This window comes from Armigeres subalbatus, chromosome 3, assembly GCF_024139115.2.
Source record: "Armigeres subalbatus isolate Guangzhou_Male chromosome 3, GZ_Asu_2, whole genome shotgun sequence".
Lineage (NCBI taxonomy): Eukaryota > Metazoa > Arthropoda > Insecta > Diptera > Culicidae > Armigeres > Armigeres subalbatus.
This window is the reverse complement of record NC_085141.1, coordinates 333,967,916-333,988,951: the sequence shown is the minus strand read 5'-3', so window position 1 is coordinate 333,988,951 and position 21,036 is coordinate 333,967,916. Positions and strand designations below refer to the sequence as shown.

The window sequence follows — 21,036 nt, the reverse complement described above, 5'->3', positions numbered from 1 at the left end:
ATTTGAGCGTGTTTAAAGCATGCTGAAAGCATTACATAATGGAGAAAGATTCAGTGGTCAAGTAAATTGATCGTCTCACTAGTTTGTGAAACTTTTTAAAAATCGCATTATAAGAAGGGGGTCCGAAATTTAACGTGGACAGGCTTTATGCTTGCACAATAAAAGGAGGTTCGTAAATGGCTATAGTGTGCTTCGATGAGAGTGAGAGCCTGATCGTTCTACCTTGCTCGCTGATGTAACTCGTGGTTCATTCTCCTCCGTCACGTACCGCCCGCCATCTGCACCCCACGGTAGATGGTATGCAACATTTTCTTTTCGAAAACTCCAAGCATCGTCCAGATCTTGTGAGGACTATAGGTCAAATAAGCGTTTTGTAGATAGTAAAAAAAGTTCGGTACGCCGGCGAACTCTACTCGATCATTCTTATACCATCTCATTTTCGTCGCCACCGGAACAAACTCGTGGTGGGTGGCTTATTGTCTTCTCTTGAACCTCTTCCTATCATGTCTGATGTAGGCTTCTCAAAGTTACATGCCATAACATCAATGTCGTCGGCGAAACCAAATAACTGAATGGGCTTCGTGAAAATCGAACCACTCGTGTCAATGCCTGATCTTCGTATGACTCCCTCCAAAGCGTTGTTGAATAGCAGGCACGAAAGACCATCATCTTGCGCGTTTCAAAGGGACTCGAGAATGCCCCCGGAACTCGAACTATGCACATCAGCTTTGAAGTCGATGAATAGATGATGCGTGGGTACATTGTATTCATGGCATTTCTGCGATATCTTGCGTACACCTGGTCTGGTCCGCTCATAATCCCGCCTGATGCTGCCCCACGAACTCTCTTGCAATAGGTATTAGTCGAAGGCATAAAATTTGAGAGAGTACGTTGTAGACGGCGTTCAGCAATGTTTAGCTCTCGTCGCTGATATCTGTTGAATAGAAAAAATAACATCAGAATCGTTCGTAGTACATAAAAGTGTAAACAGAGTTTTTGTCTTTTCTCGTACTACAAAATTGAACCGAGAGCCTGTAGGAAGTATTACTCCAAAACAGAACTTTAGATAGATGGCCTGGAAACCCATAGTGTTATACCATTGACGAATACATAGACGGAGTGGTGGCCATTTTTTCGGGCACCACTATATACCCCTGGGGAGTGACGGATTACAATTATTACAATCACTCGACCATTGAGAAGCCCCTCAATTCAAATCACGTCAGTTTGACAACAGTTGTCATTTTCATTTTTGTTTACCTCCTGTTTCTGATTCAAAAATCAATTCGGCATCAACATTTCAAAAGGGCGGAACTGACAATTGTAAATAAATCTAGTTTTCATTGTAATTAGATATATAACATCCAAATTAATAATCTAAATCAATATGTTTCATAAAAATATCTAATACTATATCCGCACTACGATTGAATAACATGTTATTCGCGCTTTGGTGTTATTCGGCCAATAACATGTTTTTCGAAGGTAATATTCCCATACATTTCTGACAGCCGAATAACACCTTTGAATAACATGATATTGCGAATAACATGATCGAATTTGCTGCTCGACTGAAGGCCGAAGACCCTGCGCATTTGCTTGACGTCAGGTAAAGTATCATTTCGCGTGTCCAATTGGATTTTGTGGAATGTCATCTATGATTTCCTATTTTCGTCTTCTAGCTGCTCTTAAATCAGCTGAGTATCAACATTTTTCAAGTTTACAATTTTTTATTGAATAATTCACTAAATTTAATGAATAATTCTCGCTTAACTTTTCAGAAGGACCTAAGTAACATTTTTTTCATGAATTAATTTGAGTAGTGCAATCAAAATCTTTCATATTGGTCTGTTGATTGCGCTATTCAAATTAATTCATGAAAAAAATGTTACTTAGGACCTTTTGAAAAGTTAAGCGAGAATTATGTCAATCAATTACATATTGATCGTACACTGAACCAAAATATCCTCTTTCGAACGACTGAATTGGCATTCCGCGCTATTGAAATATGATTCCTCCCTTTACCATATGATACGCCTGGTGCATCTGACACACCCACTTAAAAGCGAAAGAAAATCATCCGAACAGTGTACAATGCCCATCATGTTTGTTGGATGTACTGTCATTCCATGCAAAGATGTTGTTTGCACCAACCAAAAATCATTCGGTAATCGGATGATGATTGTTTTGATTCTGCCCTAACATGAAGTTCATTCGCTATCAGAATGAATTGTAATGCAACTTCTTGCGTTGATTGCGTCGGCATTGGCTAAATCGCCATTAGTATTTTATACATCGTCGAGTTCGACAGCGAAATTAAAATACACAGTAAAAAAAGTTGTTGAATATTACATCGAAATCGCTGCAACCAGTTGAATCCATCGATTGTTGAAAATCGCATACTACGATGTACTCGTGAGCATTCTGTGTGATCTTCTAATTCGATGTAATTTCTACGATGTAAACCGAAAAGACGTAAACCGATGCGATGTGAAAAAGTAAACGTATACAAATACGATGTAATAGATTAACGATGTATACCAGCCTCAAAATATGTTCCTCGGATAATTTCATACGAAAAGAGAAAGAATTAATGAAAATACATTTTATTTATCATTTTATATGAACTGGATGTTTTTCAAATTGAATGTTCTGTTAAAATATTATTTCTAAATAAGCGTTTAGTTTAATTGTCAATGTCAATGGCTGGAAACGTGGAACGTCTGAAGAGTATACGATCCTCCGGTAGCACAGGGTTGACTCCCTTTGTCCATGTTTGACATGTACTTCCAACGCAAGTTTGCTGGCCGATGTCCAATCATTTGCTGCTTCGAGATTCCTCTGTTTTCGCATGCGTCATCAAAGTACAGCAACAGAATGCTTCCTGGTGGATAGAGAAGAGTACTAATAAAAGTTTGAGCAACAGCAAAACACGAAATTGACGACGTAGACTTCGGCAGCATTTAATTAGTACATATTTACTAAACACAAAACCCGGAAAAAATAATCTCTTAATCAATAAGACTGCTTTTTTACGACACAATTGGACTGTTAAGAAAATTATTTTGAGCTTTTTAGTGGAATGTCTTCACTTATCATAAGACAAGTTTGTACCATCCCATTTAATTCCACAAGTGACAATTGGACTAGCAACAGGATTAATATTTGATGAAAAAACCCCGATTATTCCAACTTAGCTATGTTTGCCTTTCTCGTGCTTTCTACTTTGTAGCTATATTTTATGATATAGCTCGTATTACACTATCTGGTTATAACTTACCCCGCTTCCTGTTTGACGTTAATTATCCGATTGGATAAACTTATGTCAAGCTTCTGTGCGCCTTCCGGTAGTTATCACACTGCTGGTAGTTAAATGGCAGCTGATTATAGAGTCTTCGTCTATGACGTCCGATCCATCTATCATCAGATCGTCGGATTCTTTTTCTTATGGCGAGTGGCCCATCGAAATAGCTGCAACAAAGCACTGTCTATTAGCATATAATTATTCCATTTCATAAATGCGAGACGATGAAACCACATCTGGAGATGTAGAACTGACAGAAGAAGTATTCTCTGCCCGTAATCGCATAGTTTTTCCATCTTTGCATAATTTCCTATTCATATAAGATAGTTATACAATTACAGGCAGCACTGATGTTCACTCATAATTGAAAGTTTGACATCTTGCCCCATATAGCAATTTCATCAGCAGACGTGGTGACGCTGCCTTAAGGTAAGTACGTGTGCATGATTCCATTTTATGTAGAGTAGTAGACTACTTACTATCGCACTTAAGTGATCGCAAGATCGAAATCGCTACAGGGCATCAAGCTTTAAAATTATTCTCGAATGACAATTTGAATCAAGGATGTAACAGTTCATTTAACTCAAGTTTAGCCTTACTCGTCAATATTTAGTAAGTTGATTCAAAAGTATAAGATTGCTAATGTCATTCCTGTTCGCGTGACTAACATCTAGGTTACACAGGATTTTGTTTTAACACGATTTTTTTTCGCTTGTATTTTTGATCGTGTGACTTCAATTTGCCACCAAACTCTTCGCAACATCTCTCAAAAAATCCAGAATAAATCAAAGAAAAATCACATGATAATTAGTATACATTAAACATTTAAGATGAGTGAAAAAATGAGAAAATGTAAATCGTGTAAAAACAGAATCCAGTGTACTTCGACCTGGCAGCCAAAGTACCGGTACTTTGGTAAATTATGGCCAATTGATGCTTGTTGAAGCATAATTTAGCAAAATAATTTAAATGACTACAGCGCCACTCGCGTTCTAGTACTTATGATTCTACTGTTTAGTAACTGCATTTTGAAGTTATCTGCCCGATTAACTCGTTGCGCTGTGTCAACTTCGTTTTAAATAATAGGCTACATCCTTGGGGAAGTTTAACTTTTTTAAAGAAAATAATTAGAAAAATGGTAGTTACATTGATTTGATGAATACTATTCGAAAATATTACTTACAAAAAAGTTTTTTACTCTTCCTGATATAAATGTATATCAAAATCAAAAATATGGGGCGATTTAATGATCTGCATCCATCTTCTGCCAATTCATTTTGGTTATTTTTCCGATCAATGAAGAGACCATGCGTTGGTGTCCACCGACGATTGTTGCACTCGATCTTGAGCCATACGCTGGGTTCACCTTCATGAGGAATATTTGTAAAAACTCCAGAATTTTCGAAACTTCTTTCGGATATTTGTAGAAGTACACAAAGTATACAACCAACAGATGTTGAAACGCAGAAATAATATTGTCAGTACCCGATGTTAAACAAGTGTTTTCTGCAAAAATGAAAAACACTTCTTCCTCTTCACAGGGATCTAAAAAAAATAAGACATTTTAACAAAAAAAGAAAAACGAAATGACTTTAAAAGTACTTACGAACGGATACAATTGATGGAAATTCTTCACGCATAGGCAATTGCTCGTTGATATCCTGCGGAAAACAAAACAAAAAATGTTGGTCAATAAACAATATATATGTTATTATTTTTCTGGCGATCCGTTATGTGGCCGACAGGAGAGTTCGATTCTCGGTCTAGGATTTATTCTATCCATTGTACTTGCCACGTAAGATACATACATTCTATTAGCAAAAGGGCTTGCAATTATTAACTGTGGAAATTGTAATAAAAGATTAAGTTGTAGGATGAGTTGGGAAGCAAGTCAAGTTTCAGTAAGAGGCTGTCCATATACCACGTGGACTACTTAGGGGAGGGAGGGGTATGGATAATGTCCACGGTTCATACACATTTTTAAAATTTTATATCACCAATTGACGCTGGAGGGGGTATCACAAACTGATCAAAACCTGTCAACGTGGTATATGCAAAGCCCCTAGGAATGTAGAACCACAGACAAACAGACATAACACATTGAACATTCACTCATCAAATTCATCGTCGTCAAACACTAACGACATCTATTGTTTTCGCTAAGTTGGGAAAATCATGAACCAGATGGGGGTAGTGAGCAAACGTCAAACTCGAGCAAATCCGATGCGCGCGCCAGGATTATTTAAACTGACCAGTAAATCGTTCCCCGAAAGAAAATCGAATATCGATTCTTCATTTTAGGACCCAATTCTCGGTTAAAAAATATTTTTCAGAATTCCTCAATATAAAAACCCGGCGAGAATGATTAACAAAAATCTAAGCAAATCGATTCTCTGCAAATTGTCTGTATTGGCACATTATCAATCACTTAGGTGCCCGTCAAAGTAGACGCGAAGGGAAGCGTCCATACGGTTTGACAGCTCCTTATTATTGATTGTAATTCCTTTGCGTGTAGTTTTCTACTCTTCTTCTTCTTCTTATTGGCATTACATCCACAAACTGGGACAGAGCCCCCTCGCAGCTTAGTGTTCATTAAGCACTTCTACAGTTATTAACTGCGAGGTTTCTAAGCCAGGTTACCATTTTTGCATTCGTATATCATGAGGCTAGCACGATGATACTTTACTGCCCAGGGAAGTCGAGACAATTTCCAATCCGAAAATTGCCTAGACCAGCACCGGGAATCGAACCCAGCCACCCTCAGCATGGTCTTGCTGTGCAGAATTTTTCCCAGCTGCAGAAATAAAAGCTAAGTGTGTAGATTCTTATGATCGGATAATATTTGTTTTTTTGGACTGTCGCTTTTAAGTTTGATGTGATTTTAATTCGGGAAACGAAACGCAGCCGTTGACAAATATCTTACCTCAACTGTGTGGATCAGTGATGTCGTGCTTTCATTCAATAACTTAGCTACACCTTCAATCACGTCCAAGTCGTTCGCATTCGTAAGTATGTGTAGGGGTTTTTTAAATAGTTTGGACACTTCAATGAGCTTCGTTTTTTTTTCTTTATAGTTGGTACTGAATATGTCAGCATTACAGCCTGTGGCTTTTTGGAAGTGGAAGTTTAACAATTCATTCCTTCGAATTGCTGGAAGCTCTTTATGCAGTGCTGTCAATGTAATGCAACTGTTCTTATAGCGAACAAACCCTTCTGTGCTGCTTAAAACATGTTCATCCAATAGTGATGTATACGTATCCATTCTTGTAAGAAGAAGCAAATGCTCTTTGTTGCAATGTTTCTTACTGTTTTTGTAATATTCAACCCTCACTCCTACCTTGCATTGACGTTTGAAACAATGTTTTTTACTTGCAACTTGGTGTTCAGATCTATAGGCTCTGTTCAAATACGATTTGTGGTTTCGGAGCTTATCAGCCAAGCTATTAGAACCATCACCGATTACGTTACCATCATCGTCACAGTCTCGTAGGGTCGGATATTTTTGAGTGATAGTCAAAGCAACTTTATTTATGAGATTGAAGGGAATTTTTGTGCATATTATCCTGATTTGTGCAATAACATGATCCACGAATCTGTTGTAGTTCGTTTGAGAAATTCCTTTGTAACCAGCGTCAGGTTGACGCCCTTTCAGTTGATCCATAACGTCGTTTGGAATTTGTTTCCAATTTATTTCAAAGCTTGAAAACTTCATCGCTGCCGATAGTCCAGGTTCTTGTGTTGGTGGAATTAGTGTTTTTCCTTTCTGGTCGGCACCCTTGCTTGTAATAGCAATGCAGTTTTCCTCCTGTGCAGGAGAGTTTTCTACAATAATTGATGCGCCTGCATGCAACGATAATTGCATTTCGTCATCAAAGACACTATTGGTGACTTCAGCTGTTCCACACGAAGAAGCAATAGACGGATTCCGTATGATGATTTGATCTGCTGATGTAATCGATTTGCGTTTGTCCGGTACTTCTTCAACACCATACAAAGATGATTTTCGTTTGGTCAATCCAGAGGTACTCGGTATGGCCAGAGGGTCTTCCATTAGAAAAATATTCGATCCACAGGATTGGAGTGTTTCGCATGAATCCTCTTTGATAATGGAAGCAGCTGGTACTATTATCGAATTGTGTTGCGGAGTCTTGAAACGAAAACTTATCGTTAATGATATGTCGCTCGGTAATGACGTCTTGTGTAGGTAAAAATATAGACCGTTCCGATAATTAAAAATACACAATAATGCTACGTTTAGACAAGGCAAGTGAATTGAGCAAGTCGCTTGAATCGAACGCGAACTGAACGTGTAAACACCTTAATTCAATTCACTTGAACGAAAAGAAAGTTAAACATGTTCAACTTTTGGCAAGTCAATTGAATTTAACTGAGTTGTTCAATTCACTTGCCCTGTCAAAACGTAGCATTCTTTCACGTGATGTATTAATTCCGATTTTTTTCTTATATTAGGAAAATATGATGCTTTGATTTTGCTCAAATGTTTTTTTATTTGGACAAAATGGGTTATTTTTAAAACGTGTTTTTTAGGTAAACTTCCTATAAAAAACGTATAACTGTTAGATCTATATTATTTTCAATACAGACGCATAAAAATGTCTGTCTTTTCGCATTAGTCAGAGATCTGGTAATACATTTTCATTTAAATTTCAAGTAATCTACTGTTTTATGGTTACATATGGCCTAGAATGTTATTATGTATTTTTAATTATCGGAACGGTCTATATATTCGAGCATACAGTAAAACGTAAAACTAATAGCTTAAAATTAGTATTATTATTGTTTTGTTTTAAAGAGGTTTCAACCAGTTTTGGTGCGAAAATTCACTTTCTTTCACATTCTTCATTCCTAATAGTGTCAAACTTTCGTGTATACAAAAACTTAAAACAAACGTTTCGATAAATAATCTACACACCCCATTCGATTTTGGCGACATTCAGTTTTGGCAACAAAGTCATTCGATTTTGGAAACAAAACCATTCAAGATTTCAAAATCCGCGTAAAAAGTATCACAGTGTGTTCAGTGTCACAAGAAGTGAAGAATTACGAAAAAACAAAATTCATTAGATTTAAAAAAACCTAAATGTACTGACGTTTTTTTCCATAATTAAATGGGATTTTTTATTATAACATGCAAAACCAACTATTGGTCAACTGTTGAATAAAATGTATGCGTTTTATCACATGATTTAAAATATGGCATAGTTTGAATACCCTTTTAGGAGTGCACAAACTTTTGGAAAATATTACTTACAAATTGTGCATTCAGAGTTGTCCTGCTCTCGTCATTAGAAGTATTGCTTTCGTTCGATGTCCACTTTTCGGAGTTAGTCAACAGCATAAAGTTGTATCCCTCAGATGATAATAACTCTAGTACCTCGTCCTCGACTATCATCGATCCGTCTATTTCTAAGACAAGTCTAGTTATATCCTTTTGAAAATGCGACCGGCCTAAATGGATGAAAATTCATAATTAAATAATTTCAAACAAATATATACAAAGTATCGTGAAGAGCAAGCTTTATCAAGAGATATATAGTTTGTAGTCTGGATACGATTTTACCTTTCTCTATAACTGTAATGATGGTAGGTTTACACTTTACAAACGATTTCCGCCTCTGGGCGTCACATATACGTATAAGTCGCGCAGATGTGGTATTCATACTGTGAACAAGATAGAGAGTGGCTTAGTAGCAGTGTGCTAGATTTTAGACATAATCGATTCACATAATATCAGACGCCTTCCAACACATATAATGTGTTTTATTTACCTATATGCATTCGAAACTAAACTAAAACTAGGGTAACGGCAGGTATTCTGGGCAGGCTATTGCGCACCGACACACCTCTCAAAAACGGTAAGCATGCCGTAACTCATACTACGAACTTTATCTTTTGATAAATAGTATCTTGATAAGAATGATGTTTGATCTCGCGTTTGTCAACATATTTTTTTGGGAAAATATAATATTCGAACTTCGACAAGATAATTTTTATCAAGTGAGGAAGCTCGTCATTTGGATAGACTATTATAATTTTATGAATCACAATATAATTATTCATGCTTTTAGTTGCTATGTAATAGCCTATTCAGATTATGCCATTTATTATAATAATTATCGTGTTCAATATGAAAAAGGAAATTGAATATATGGAAAATGCCATCAAGTTACTCTTTAGCATGATATTTATTATCATAAATAGCGTCATCTGAATAGGCTATAAAATCTATAAGTTATATTGTTACTAAGTTTGTTTGTATTGAGCAAAAGGAAGCGCAGTCCACTGTTGATGAAACCAAAAATCAAAACATCCCCTTCACCATATTAGTTTTATATTACGTTTTTATTATCGAATCCGAAGTAATTGTTATTTTAATTGACCACTTAGTTACGGTTCATAACTTATACAGTCGACCCTCCATGGAAGAAACCATCGATTAATAGAAATATCGAAATAAGCAACATTAAATCGTCGTGAAACTGTCCGATGGTGCCATCACAGTAACCCAAAAAATGTTTTTCAATATGGCACCATCGATATCGAGTCATATAGACCACGGTTCATGGAGAGTCCACTATTATATTATTGCAGCTTCTTAACTTCAACTATAAGTACATATAATGTGGTATATAAGTTTAAGATGAAATTATGAAACGGACAGTTTGGACTGAATAACATGTTTCCAAGCCCATAGTCTGAACGTAGTAAGAATCAATCAATCAATCAATTTGTCTTCATTATGAATTCCATGCTTTATATTCATATCACATGATATGATTTATGCATAAGATAAATAACATATACTCACCTAATTTCTAGGGATCGCATGTTTATGAAACAAATATGTTTTTCCTTGATAGGTGTACATTTTAAGAGGTGTAATATCTGGAAGTTCATCCAAACCCACAAAGCCAATTTCTGGCACACAGTTGTCATTCATGATCGGGATTCCTAGTTCGGTCAGATAGGTGAAGCTTAATTTTTCACCGTACACAGCAATATTGTTGGTAGCTTCATTGAAAATTATCCCAATTATTGAAATAATATTAAATGTTTCTTCGAACTCATCATGGTCCATAAACATGCAGTATCCGGTTTTAATAGTAGTTCCCATGTATTTGACTGCATTTGAGTATTTGAAATTCTGTCCATTATGTTCAAACATTTCTATCATTTGTTTCTCGTTTTCGTCCAAATCTTCCCAGTTACGAACGTGGCCTTCGTTGATAATTTTTTCACTGAATCTTTGTTTATTTATACTTAGATAAGCTTGCCAATACTGATGCTTCTCGCTGCATAACTTTAGTATATTTTTGTAATTCCCCGCATGTCTGAGCGCAGTTTTAAAATATGAGTGCTTTCGTTCTCCGCTTAGTGTGCTATACTGTAAAAGTGGTCCATAGTGAAGTATAAGGTGGTGGTAATGTGCAAGAAAATGATGTTTGGGCCGCAGAGGAGTTATGAAAAGTGATGATCTTATCTCCAAATAGTGACATGTCTCAAGTTTCAGCATTGCTACTTGCCTCTCCGAGATCAAAGGAGCTGTCACTAAATCAGTTATAGATTTCAACATTATAAGAAGCTTAAAAGCAGGATCATTATGAACCCTTTTGTTCCTCAGTAATAATAATGGAGTTATTTGTATCATGTGCCATATATCTGTGGCTTTGCTGGTTACACATTTCTTCTTGAAATTAAGGCATATTTTAGAGTTCAAGCCGAATTTCTTCAACAGATAATTGAGTCTACTTTGGAGATATCTTTCCGTAACCAACTTATTCTTGACGAATCGACGTAGTATTAGCATAATATCATGATTGAAACATCCAAGGAATAAGTCGTGCGCCAAGCAAGGTGGCATACCGTACTCAAAAAGCTGAAAATGCTGTAGTTCATTGAATATTGTTTTCTGTTTAACACCTTTAATTGGTTTTCCACCACTCAAACAGTCTTGTAAATCTTTTCATATGCAACTTGGCGCCTCATTTTGCAGCTTTTCAGAGGAGCACGACGAAACTCTTGAAGAGTAGTGTAGCAATACCGCGAAAAATATTGTTGAGTTGAGAAATTTTCGACCAATCCAGCAATTTGATGTGTACCTAAAGAATTACGACAGCGATAATTTTCATCTAGTCTGTTACTTCTATGCTAATACATACCTAGATTATCTCCTAGCAAAGCAAAAATAGTCCCATAAATCAATACTTCTGTTCCATCAATGTCTACCTTAAGACCTTCAGTTTCTAATGTTTTAAAATCATCGATAAGAGTTTTGAATATGGAATCAACTCCGTAGAATTTCAGATCTTTCTCGTAACACAGCAAAGCTAAGAAGTTGTTTTCTGTTGTAGCCCTCAATACTGGATGCATGTTGCCGACGGTGTAGTATACTCCTACTAGCTTATGACGTGTCTTAGCATCACCCAAAGGATTCACAGTTCCAAAACCATCTTGGTAAAGAAATATATGTATTGTTTTAGGTTGTTGGTAAAATGTATTGCTGGAAAATCGGAGACCATCTGTATAGTTCGTCATGAAACCGTCGATTTTCTTATGTGTGGTAAAAGTGACTGAGACAAACCGAATCCTCCGCATAATAGTGATTTCAATGTTTTTGCAACAGGGACATAATAAATATAACGGTTGCTATCAGGTGATATCTCTATTTGCACTGGTTCCACGTAGCTGAAGTTATTGTTGAAATATTTTCTTCGCATATGTTCAGATCGAAATATACCGTTCTCTTTATCAAATAATACAGTTCCAACATTATCTGACCCTAAGTCATGGAATATTTCATTGGCTTCATATTCCGATAGTTCGAATTTGCCAGCAAGTTTCGAAATCTTATGACGATTTATTTCTTCTTGACATGATGATAGTTCTGCCATAGCGTCAACAACTTCTTGGACAGCCGCACCCGCGGTGTGATGTTTGGATAATAACTTTAAAAATAAAGTTCCTAGAGAATTTGCTGCATTTAAGGTGTGCTGATTTACTTCGAAATCCGTCGGCTCGGGTTGATATTCCATTTCTACAGAGTTTGTTGGGCTGGGTTGTTCATTATCGTCAACAGTATCAAGTTTCTTTTCTAATTGCTTATGATAATAGATATTATGTATTTTAAGAGCATTAGCTGTTTCAAACGATTTTTCCCTACACTTCAGAGGGCAGTACACAGGAATACCTGCTTTCAAATGATCTTTAAGATGCTTAGTCAGAACAAGGAAACTGTCATGTGAAAATAAACATCCAAATGCAGTACACTTATATTCCGAGTTTTCATGACCAGCTATATGTATGTGTGATCGTCCCAGATGTGATATGAAAGCCGAATATTTTTTAAAATTTATGTTACAACCATGGAGACCACAAGAGAAATGTGTGTTGAATCTGTGAATGCGCATGTGTCTCTGGTAAGTTGTTACATGGCCAAATTTTGCACCACAAAACTCGCATATTATATCCATCTGGAAAGTAAATTAAATTTATAATTGATTTCTTGAGCGTAAATGTGAATATGTACTGCCTGTTGAGGTCACAAGTTGTCTATGCTACAAGCTTTCTCTGAATAAAGATTATTCCAGAAGTTCCTTCTGAAATTCCTCCAGGCAGTACTGGAATCGTTCCACGAGTTTCTTCTGAAAATGCTGCAGAAGTCCCCCAGAAATTGCTTCAGAAGTTTCTTCTGGAATTGCTTCTAAACTTCTTGCTAAAATTGCTTTCACTGGAATTTCTCCAGGAGTTCTATCTAAAATTGATGCAGGAGTTGCTACTTGGATTGCATCAGCAATTCTTTCAGAATTCCTCCTTGGAGTTTCCCTTTGAATTGATCCATAGGTTCCCACTGGAATTTCCTCGCAGTTCTTTTATGCTACATTGCTACGTTTTGACAGGGCAAGTTAATTGAACAACTCAGTTGTATGTACTCAATAGACTTGCCAAAAAGTTGAACATGTTCAATTTTCTTGTCATTCAAGTTAGTTGAACAAAGGTGTTTACATGTTTAATGTGTGTTCAACAAGGTCCTCATACGCCTGTCACTGGAGAACAAAGCTTGTGTACTCTGTATCGAAGCTCAGAACCGCAATCGTTAATGTGAACATGTTTATATTCGGTTAGTTACTGCAAATAAATTCTTTTTCGAGTCCCTATAATCAAGCAGGTATAGGTGGTAGAGAATTAATACTGTTGTTTACAGTTTAGAACCAAATCCAGATGTCGCACATGTTGGGGTAGGGATTCAGTGCTCCGCCTTCTCCCCCTGGTGTTCAATGCGAGCGGCTTGTTCAATTCACTTGCTATTCACAATTCAGCAGTTTATGCTACGTTTAGACAAGGCAAGTGAATTGAGCAAGTCGCTTGAATCGAACGCGAACTGAACGTGTAAACACCTTAATTCAATTCACTTGAACGAAAAGAAAGTTGAACATGTTCAACTTTTGGCAAGTCAATTGAATTTAACTGAGTTGTTCAATTCACTTGCCCTGTCAAAACGTAGCATTACTTATGCTACGTTTAGACAAGGCAAGTGAATTGGGTAAGTCACTTGAATCGAACGCGAATTGAACGTGTAAACACCTCAATTCAATTCACTTGAACGAAAATAAAGTTAAACATGTTCAACTTTTGGCAAGTCAATTGAATTGAACTGAGTTGTTCAATTCACTTGCCCTGTCAAAAAGTAGCATTATGCTACGTTTTGACAGGGCAAGTGAGTTGAACAACTCAGTTGAATTCAATTGACTTGCCAAAAGTTGAACATGTTCAACTTTCTTTTCGTTCAAGTGAATTGAATTAAGATGTTTACACGTTCCATTCGCGTGCGATTCAAGCGACTTGCTCAATTCATTTGCCTTGTCTAAACGTAGCATTACACGTAAAATATCATTAGGCGCTTGCTTTGGCAAAAACATATTACAAATCTGAGGATCTTCCAGGAATTGCTCCAGAAGTTACTTCAGTAATTCCTGCAATAGATCCTCCTGCGCTGGGTAAAGGCAAATGCTGGGTAAAGCGTACCATTGGTACTTCGCGTACCTGAAGGAATAAAATAGACCCCATCTCGCGGTCCTTAGCCTCTTACCCAGCAACTCCTATCCCTACCTCCCCGCGGTGCTGGCCGGGATACGAGCAACCTTAGGGAAGATCGGGTAACCAACCCCGGTGGGAACTATGGTCGTATGCTGACAGGGAAGGGGGGGGGGTTTGCTCCTCTCCGGAGGTGCAAATCTTATTGAGCGTCTGTTCTCCATGTCAGGATCGGCTCACAACAGCGTCTGTTCTCCATGTTAGGGGCGGCTGATCATCGTCCGAGTGCCAGCGAGGGACTCTAAGTGAAACTGTGCACCATGGTCCACCGGAAATTTAGGGGGTTTGGTGTCAGGCCCTGCAAGCCAGCCTTTAAAAAATCTTAAGCAACGAACAATCAACAAGAGAGTACGGACCGGAACCATCGGCGAAGACCACTGCGACGAAAAGGGACTAGCGATTGGAAACTCGGTTCGTGGAACTGCAAATCTCTCAACTTCATCGGGAGCCCACGCATACTCGCCGATGTGCTCAAGGACCGTGGATTCGGCATCGTAGCGCTGCAGGAGGTTTGTTGGAAGGGATCAATGGTGCGAACGTTTAGAGGTAATCATACCATCTACCAGAGCTGCGGCAACACACACGAGCTGGGAACAGCTTTCATATTGATGGGCGATATGCAAAGGCGCGTGATCGGGTGGTGGCCGATCAATGAAAGAATGTGCAGGTTGAGGATCAAAGGCTGGTTCTTCAACTTCAGCATAATCAACGTCCATAGCCCACACTCCGGAAGCACTGATGATGATAAGGACGCATTCTACGCGCAGCTGGAACGTGAGTACGACATCTGCCCAAACCACGACGTCAAAATCATCATAGGAGATTTGAACGCTCAGGTTGGCCAAGAGGAGGAGTTTAGACCGACTATTGGAAAGTTCAGCACTCACCGGCTGACGAACGAAAACGGCCTACGACTAGTTGATTTTGCCGCCTCCAAGAATATGGCCATTCGCAGCACCTACTTCCAACACAGCCTCCCGTATCGGTACACCTGGAGATCACCACTGCAGACAGAATCACAAATCGACCACGTTCTGATTGATGGAGTGTGAGAACTTTCGAACGATCACCATCCTTAATGCCGCCTACAAAGTGATATCCCCGATCCTGTTCCGTAGTCTGTCACCAATAGTGAATGAGTTCGTGGGAAGTTATCAAGCCGGCTTCGCTGACGGCCGCTCGACAACGGACCAGATCTTTACTGTACGGCAATTCCTTCAAAAATGCCGTGAATACTAGGTCCCAACGCATCATCTGTCCATTGATTTCAACGTGGTATACGACAATATAGACCGCGTAGAGCTATGGAAAATTATGGACGAGAACAGCTTCGCTGGGAAGCTTACCAGACTGATCAAAGCAACGGTGGATGGTGTGCAAAACTGTGTGAAGATTTCGGGCGAACACTCCAGTTCGTTCGAATCGCGCCGGGGACTAAGACAAGGTGATGGACTTTCGTGCCTGTTGTTCAACATTGCGCTAGAAGGTGTCATGCGGAGAGCCGGGTGTAACAGCCGGGGTACGATTTTCAATAGATCCAGTCAATTTATTTGCTTCGCGGATGACATGACAGTGGCAGAACTGTACACCCGCCTGAAACGTGATGCAACAAAAGTTGGACTGGGAAATGCCTCAAAAACAAAGTACATGCTTGTGGGCGGAACAGAGCGCGACAGGGCCCGCCTGGGAAGCAGTGTTACGATAGACGGGGATATCTTCGAGGTGGTCGAGGAATTCGTCTACTTCTGATCCTTGCTAACGGCTGATAACAATGTCAGTCGTGAAATACGAAGGCGCATCATCTGTGGAAGTCGGGCCTACTACGGGCTCCAGAAGAAACTGCGGTCGAAAAAGATTCGCCACCGCACCAAATGTGTCATGTACAAGACGCTAATAAGACCGGTTGTCCTCTACGGACATGAAACATGGACAATGCTCGAGGAGGACTTGCAAGCACTCGGAGTATTCGAGAGACGGGTGCTTAGGACCATCTTTGGCGGTGTGCAAGAAGACGGTGTGTGGCGGCGAAGAATGAACCACGAGCTTGCCCAGCTCTACGGCGAACCCAGTATCCAGAAGGTAGCTAAAGCCGGAAGGGTACGATGGGCAGGACATGTTGCAAGAATGCCGGACAGCAACCCTGCAAAGATGGTGTTTGCTTCCGACCCGGCAGGTACGAGACGACGTGGAACGCAGCGAGCGAGATGGGCAGACCGTGTATTGTGGCGTCAAATTGTTGATTCAGTGTTATCTGTTTAGATGTAGACTAAATAAATGAAAAATGAAAATGATTCGTGACGGACAGTGAGTTTATCCTAAGTGATTTTATCACCCTTTCAATAGATTCTCAAATAGACAATTTAAAGCATAGTCTTGCTTAAATCTGGCTCGCGTTGAAAGTGAAAACTCTTAGTGGCCACTGGGTGGCGAACTGGACCTCCTTACTGCCAACGTTGCCAGTTAGTGTTTAGAGGTCGTCCTCCGGTGTTGCAAAAGTTAAGACGATACGAAGAACTGTCCGTGTAGTTAAGCCACCGGGAAGACAAGGTGTCGCGATTGTGAGCTAGATAATTCCTCTAAATTACTGCAGTGATCAGTGCAGTGATGTGATTCCGCTCCCAGATGCGCTGAACAAATCGTCCGTCAACATACGACCGCGGCCAAACGTTATATACGGCCTGCACCAAACGGAATTCGAGAATTGAAGGTAACTCGAGCAGAGACCCAATTAGGCTTTCCAAATTATAAGACAGTGAAAGGAAAATGAATACAAATTTAACTGATGTGGCGATTATAATTAGCTTTTCCTATTGATTTCTCGCATTCACTAAAAGAAACAGTTACAGGTTGAGACATTTTAAGTGAAAAGGTGAGTTTTCCCCAGCACGTTGTGCCGACCCTGAGACATTGAAGAGGTGAGCTGGCTCGGGACGTACGGACGTCCATGCCACAGACGCATGGGCGTCATTGGTAGTTACAAATCAACGAGATCATGGTATTGGTGGGAGCGATTGTCCGTGTGCCAAACCGAAAGTTACTCTGGCAGCCTTTTACTATGGAGCATCTGAAAAGTGAAAAGTGCGATATAAAAAGTGTTATGTTTGAAGTGAGAAGTGAGAAGTTTGAAGAGAGAAGAGAGTAGTGGGAAGAGGGAGGTAGAGAAACGAGATGTGTGAAGAGAAAAGTAAGAAGTTAGTAGTGAGAAGTGAGAAACGAGAAGTGAGCAATGAGTTGTGAGGAGGCAGTAGGAAAAAGTGTGACCGGGGAACGAGAAGTAAAAGCAAGATTATCTTTCCTTCTTTCTTTTTTTCTACCTTCTTTTTGTCTTATATCTCTCCACCCACTTCTCACTTATTATTATCATCATTTATCACTACGCAACTATCACTTCTCACTTTTCACCACTGACTTCTCACTTCTCACTTAACACTACTCACACTGTTACTGCACACATCTCACTACTCAATACTCACTTTCGTTTTTAGAATTCACTTCTCACTATTCTGAACTTATTTAAAAAATCTCATTTCTCACATCTCAGTTCTCGCGATTCACTATGTACGTCGAACAGCTCATTTCTCACTTCACTTATTAAGAAAACAAATTTTAACTACTCGGCTAAACGGTATTAGACCAAATATAAATGTGTTCTCTGTCTCAATACCTCCCTAACTCGATGGTCCCTTCAATATCGAGTAAGGGAGAGTTCACTGTATATGGAGATCCAATCAAATTAGACAACGCATTAAATTTCGAATATATAACTCTAACGTGAAATCTGTGTTGTTATACGCTAGTGAGACTTGGTGTGCTGAGCTCCATCGATGATGACATCAAAAACCGGTATCAATAGAAATTCGAGAGCGTAAATAGGTATGGGTCGGCCACACGCTACGAAAGAGCGGAGACGAAATCTGTAAGCGAGCGCTGGACTGGAATCCGGCAGGACATAGTAGCAGCGGCAGATCAAGCGCCTCGTGGCGACGTAGCCCCAAAAAAGAAATAAAGGAAGTCGACAGGAATCGCACCTAGGCCCAGGTCAAGGCTAAAGCGAGCAGCCGCCCAGGATGGAAATCTTTTACGTCGGTAAGGACTAATGAGCAAGAGTGAGTGCGCTGAAACAAAATGTATCTGGTTATTTTAGGGTTGAATGAAAACTCCATCGACTTCGCTGGACTTATCCTTATGATATACGAATACATAAAATGGTAATTATATTGTTAGATACCTCGCAGCTGCGAAGCCGAAATGTATCTGTTGTGTGGTTTGATGCCGGTCTTATTGAGCTTTATTCAAATTTTAGGAATAGTTGTGCCAGGTTGTGCCTTCTCACATTAAAAAGGTTCAAATATAGAAAATTGAGTAAAACAGATTCTGTCTGTATTTATTACACTATCCCTACAATATTTAGAAGCCAAAAATGAACACTTTTACAATTTTAAGAACCAAAAACATTTGATCACACCTATTTCAGCATTGCTCCCACCGTCAAATTAGTTGTATCTCCCTCAGGTACTCCAAATAACCATCGTCGGTTTCATTTCCGTAGCAGCAATTTTCCCGCCATTCCAGATCCTCGTCGCATTCGACCTGCCGTTCGCTAAACCCGTAACCCTTGAAGTGGAAGCACGCGTGCAAAAATTCCTCCAGCCACTTACAGTTCCATTTGTTCCGCTCCGCTTTGATGGCGCACAGCTTTTCAAACTGATTGCTATTGTAGTGCGCCATGTACTTGAGCTGATTCGAGGAAAGGTCGAACGACGTCAACTCGGGCATGTGCCAATAGCTGAGGTCTATCGCGGTCAGCTGGTTGTCGTTCAACTGAAGACACCGAAGGGATGGCATTCTCATCGGGAAGTTAATGTAAATTCGTGCGATGTTATTCCCGGAGAGATTGAGCTCTTCCAGCTTGTTCAAACCGTCGAATTGATCCATTAGCAGAAATTCCAACCCGGAGTCAACCAAACCGATGTGCTCCAGGTCTCGTAGTTGGTTCAGATTTTGCGGGAGTTCTTTCATGGTAATGTTTCGAACTTCCAGCCAAATCAGTCGATACTTTTTCTGCTCCGGATCGATGAAAATCTGCTTCGTTTGACTGTCGGTAATTGTGAGCATGGTTAACGACGGTCTCAAATAAACCCACGGGACGAACCCTCCGGTAATTTCCAGCATCTTAGCATCCGTCATCAGTTGGAATAACTGCGGGGACACCGTGTAGATGTTGCTGTCCTCCAACAGGATGTACTGTTGCTTGGCGAAATTGGCACTCTCTATCGTAGTCCCATCATCAATCTCCAAATTTCGGATGCAACAATCAAAGTGGTATCTATTCTGGCGACAGGGCAGCTCCCAACAGGTTATATTTTTGGCGAACGTACGATGCGACGTACACGCGAACATCAACGCGAGGCACAAGCTTCAAGTTTACAAACAGTTTGATTAGGATAATCTATTCGCGACAATCAAGCAATGTGGTGTGGAATGTACTCACGAGATCCAGCTAAAACGGTCCATCTTCGAGCGACGACGGCAGAATAATGACTGGGCAGAGGATCATTGCTCTAGCCTTGAAAAAAAAACTAGACATCACAGCACACGACACTGGAATTGATGACCGGAGAGTGCATCGCGCGGCCGTATTGGTGGGCTGGCATGCATTAAGTAATACAATTAGTTAACAATAGAGGAGTGCATAAATTCTAACTGGTGTGTAATACGAACAATGAAATCTCGTTTTGCGAATTATTCACAGGGTTAAAGAAAGTATGCAGTTTAGGTTCAATCAAATATTATTTTTAGATTTTGGAGCAACCGAATATTTAAACACCTATCTAATTCATAGCGGTGGCTAATCAAAAGGATTTATCCGCAAAGCGGTGATGTTGCTTTCCTGTTTATTCATATTAAATACTTAGATACATTTATTCATAATACCGTGGCCTGCGTTAAATTAGGCTCACAATAAGTTAAACCCCACCCTTTCGATAACAAACGACAAACTTTGATATATATCACTAATCGTATCGCATAATTTTATTTACGGTGGTCATTTCAATTCATAAACACATTTTGCCTCCTTTCAGAATTTAGGCAAGTTCAAATCCAGACGACGGAATAATTTTGTAACAAGCTCTTGAGCAGACTACACATAATTTGTAGTATCTATTTGCTGATTTTATTTATACCAACCAACTGCTAAACAAGTTCCACAACAGTAGTTCAAATGTTTAAAAATTGAAGTAAAGTAAAAATGCTTTTAATCATACCATTTTGCTACATAAGTATGTAGGTAGTACTAAATTTGTAGTAAAGTGTGATTTACTACTTTTTATTCACACCCTTATGAATAAAAACTAGTAATTTCTACAAAAAGGGCAGTAGGGGCAATATGACCCACCCTCAAGTTGAGCCATTCTGAACGTTATGCCTGTGATTTGTTAATACGAGATGCTCAAGGTACTCCAAAACGTTCTCGAGTTCAGCCCACGGTATCTTCATTCATTTATTTTGTTTACATCTAAACAGATAACACTGAATCAACAATTTGACGCCACAATACACGGTTCGAGGCCGCATCTCTCCATCCTCGGATACGCCCCACGCTCGCCAAGTCGTTTTGC

General features: G+C 39.3%; 2 protein-coding genes across 2 annotated transcripts; both read right to left on the bottom strand.

Annotated features, from left to right (window-relative positions):
* Positions 1–2,634: 2,634 nt before the first annotated feature.
* On the bottom strand, positions 2,635–10,150 carry LOC134221291 (uncharacterized). Its single transcript, XM_062700492.1, has 8 exons — positions 10,134–10,150; positions 8,886–8,986; positions 8,577–8,773; positions 6,228–7,451; positions 4,911–4,965; positions 4,488–4,849; positions 3,281–3,471; positions 2,635–2,884 (listed from the first exon to the last, which is right to left on the bottom strand). Exons 2-6 carry the CDS (start codon positions 8,983–8,985, stop codon positions 4,548–4,550), a joined length of 1,878 nt encoding a protein of 625 aa, XP_062556476.1. The 5' UTR covers position 8,986; positions 10,134–10,150; the 3' UTR covers positions 2,635–2,884; positions 3,281–3,471; positions 4,488–4,547.
* Positions 10,151–18,784: 8,634 nt separating this feature from the next.
* Positions 18,785–20,062, bottom strand: LOC134221290 (leucine-rich repeat transmembrane neuronal protein 1-like). Its single transcript, XM_062700491.1, has 2 exons — positions 19,908–20,062; positions 18,785–19,832 (listed from the first exon to the last, which is right to left on the bottom strand). The coding sequence occupies exons 1-2, from the start codon at positions 19,928–19,930 to the stop codon at positions 18,905–18,907; spliced, it is 951 nt and encodes a 316-aa protein (XP_062556475.1). The 5' UTR covers positions 19,931–20,062; the 3' UTR covers positions 18,785–18,904.
* Positions 20,063–21,036: the final 974 nt, after the last annotated feature.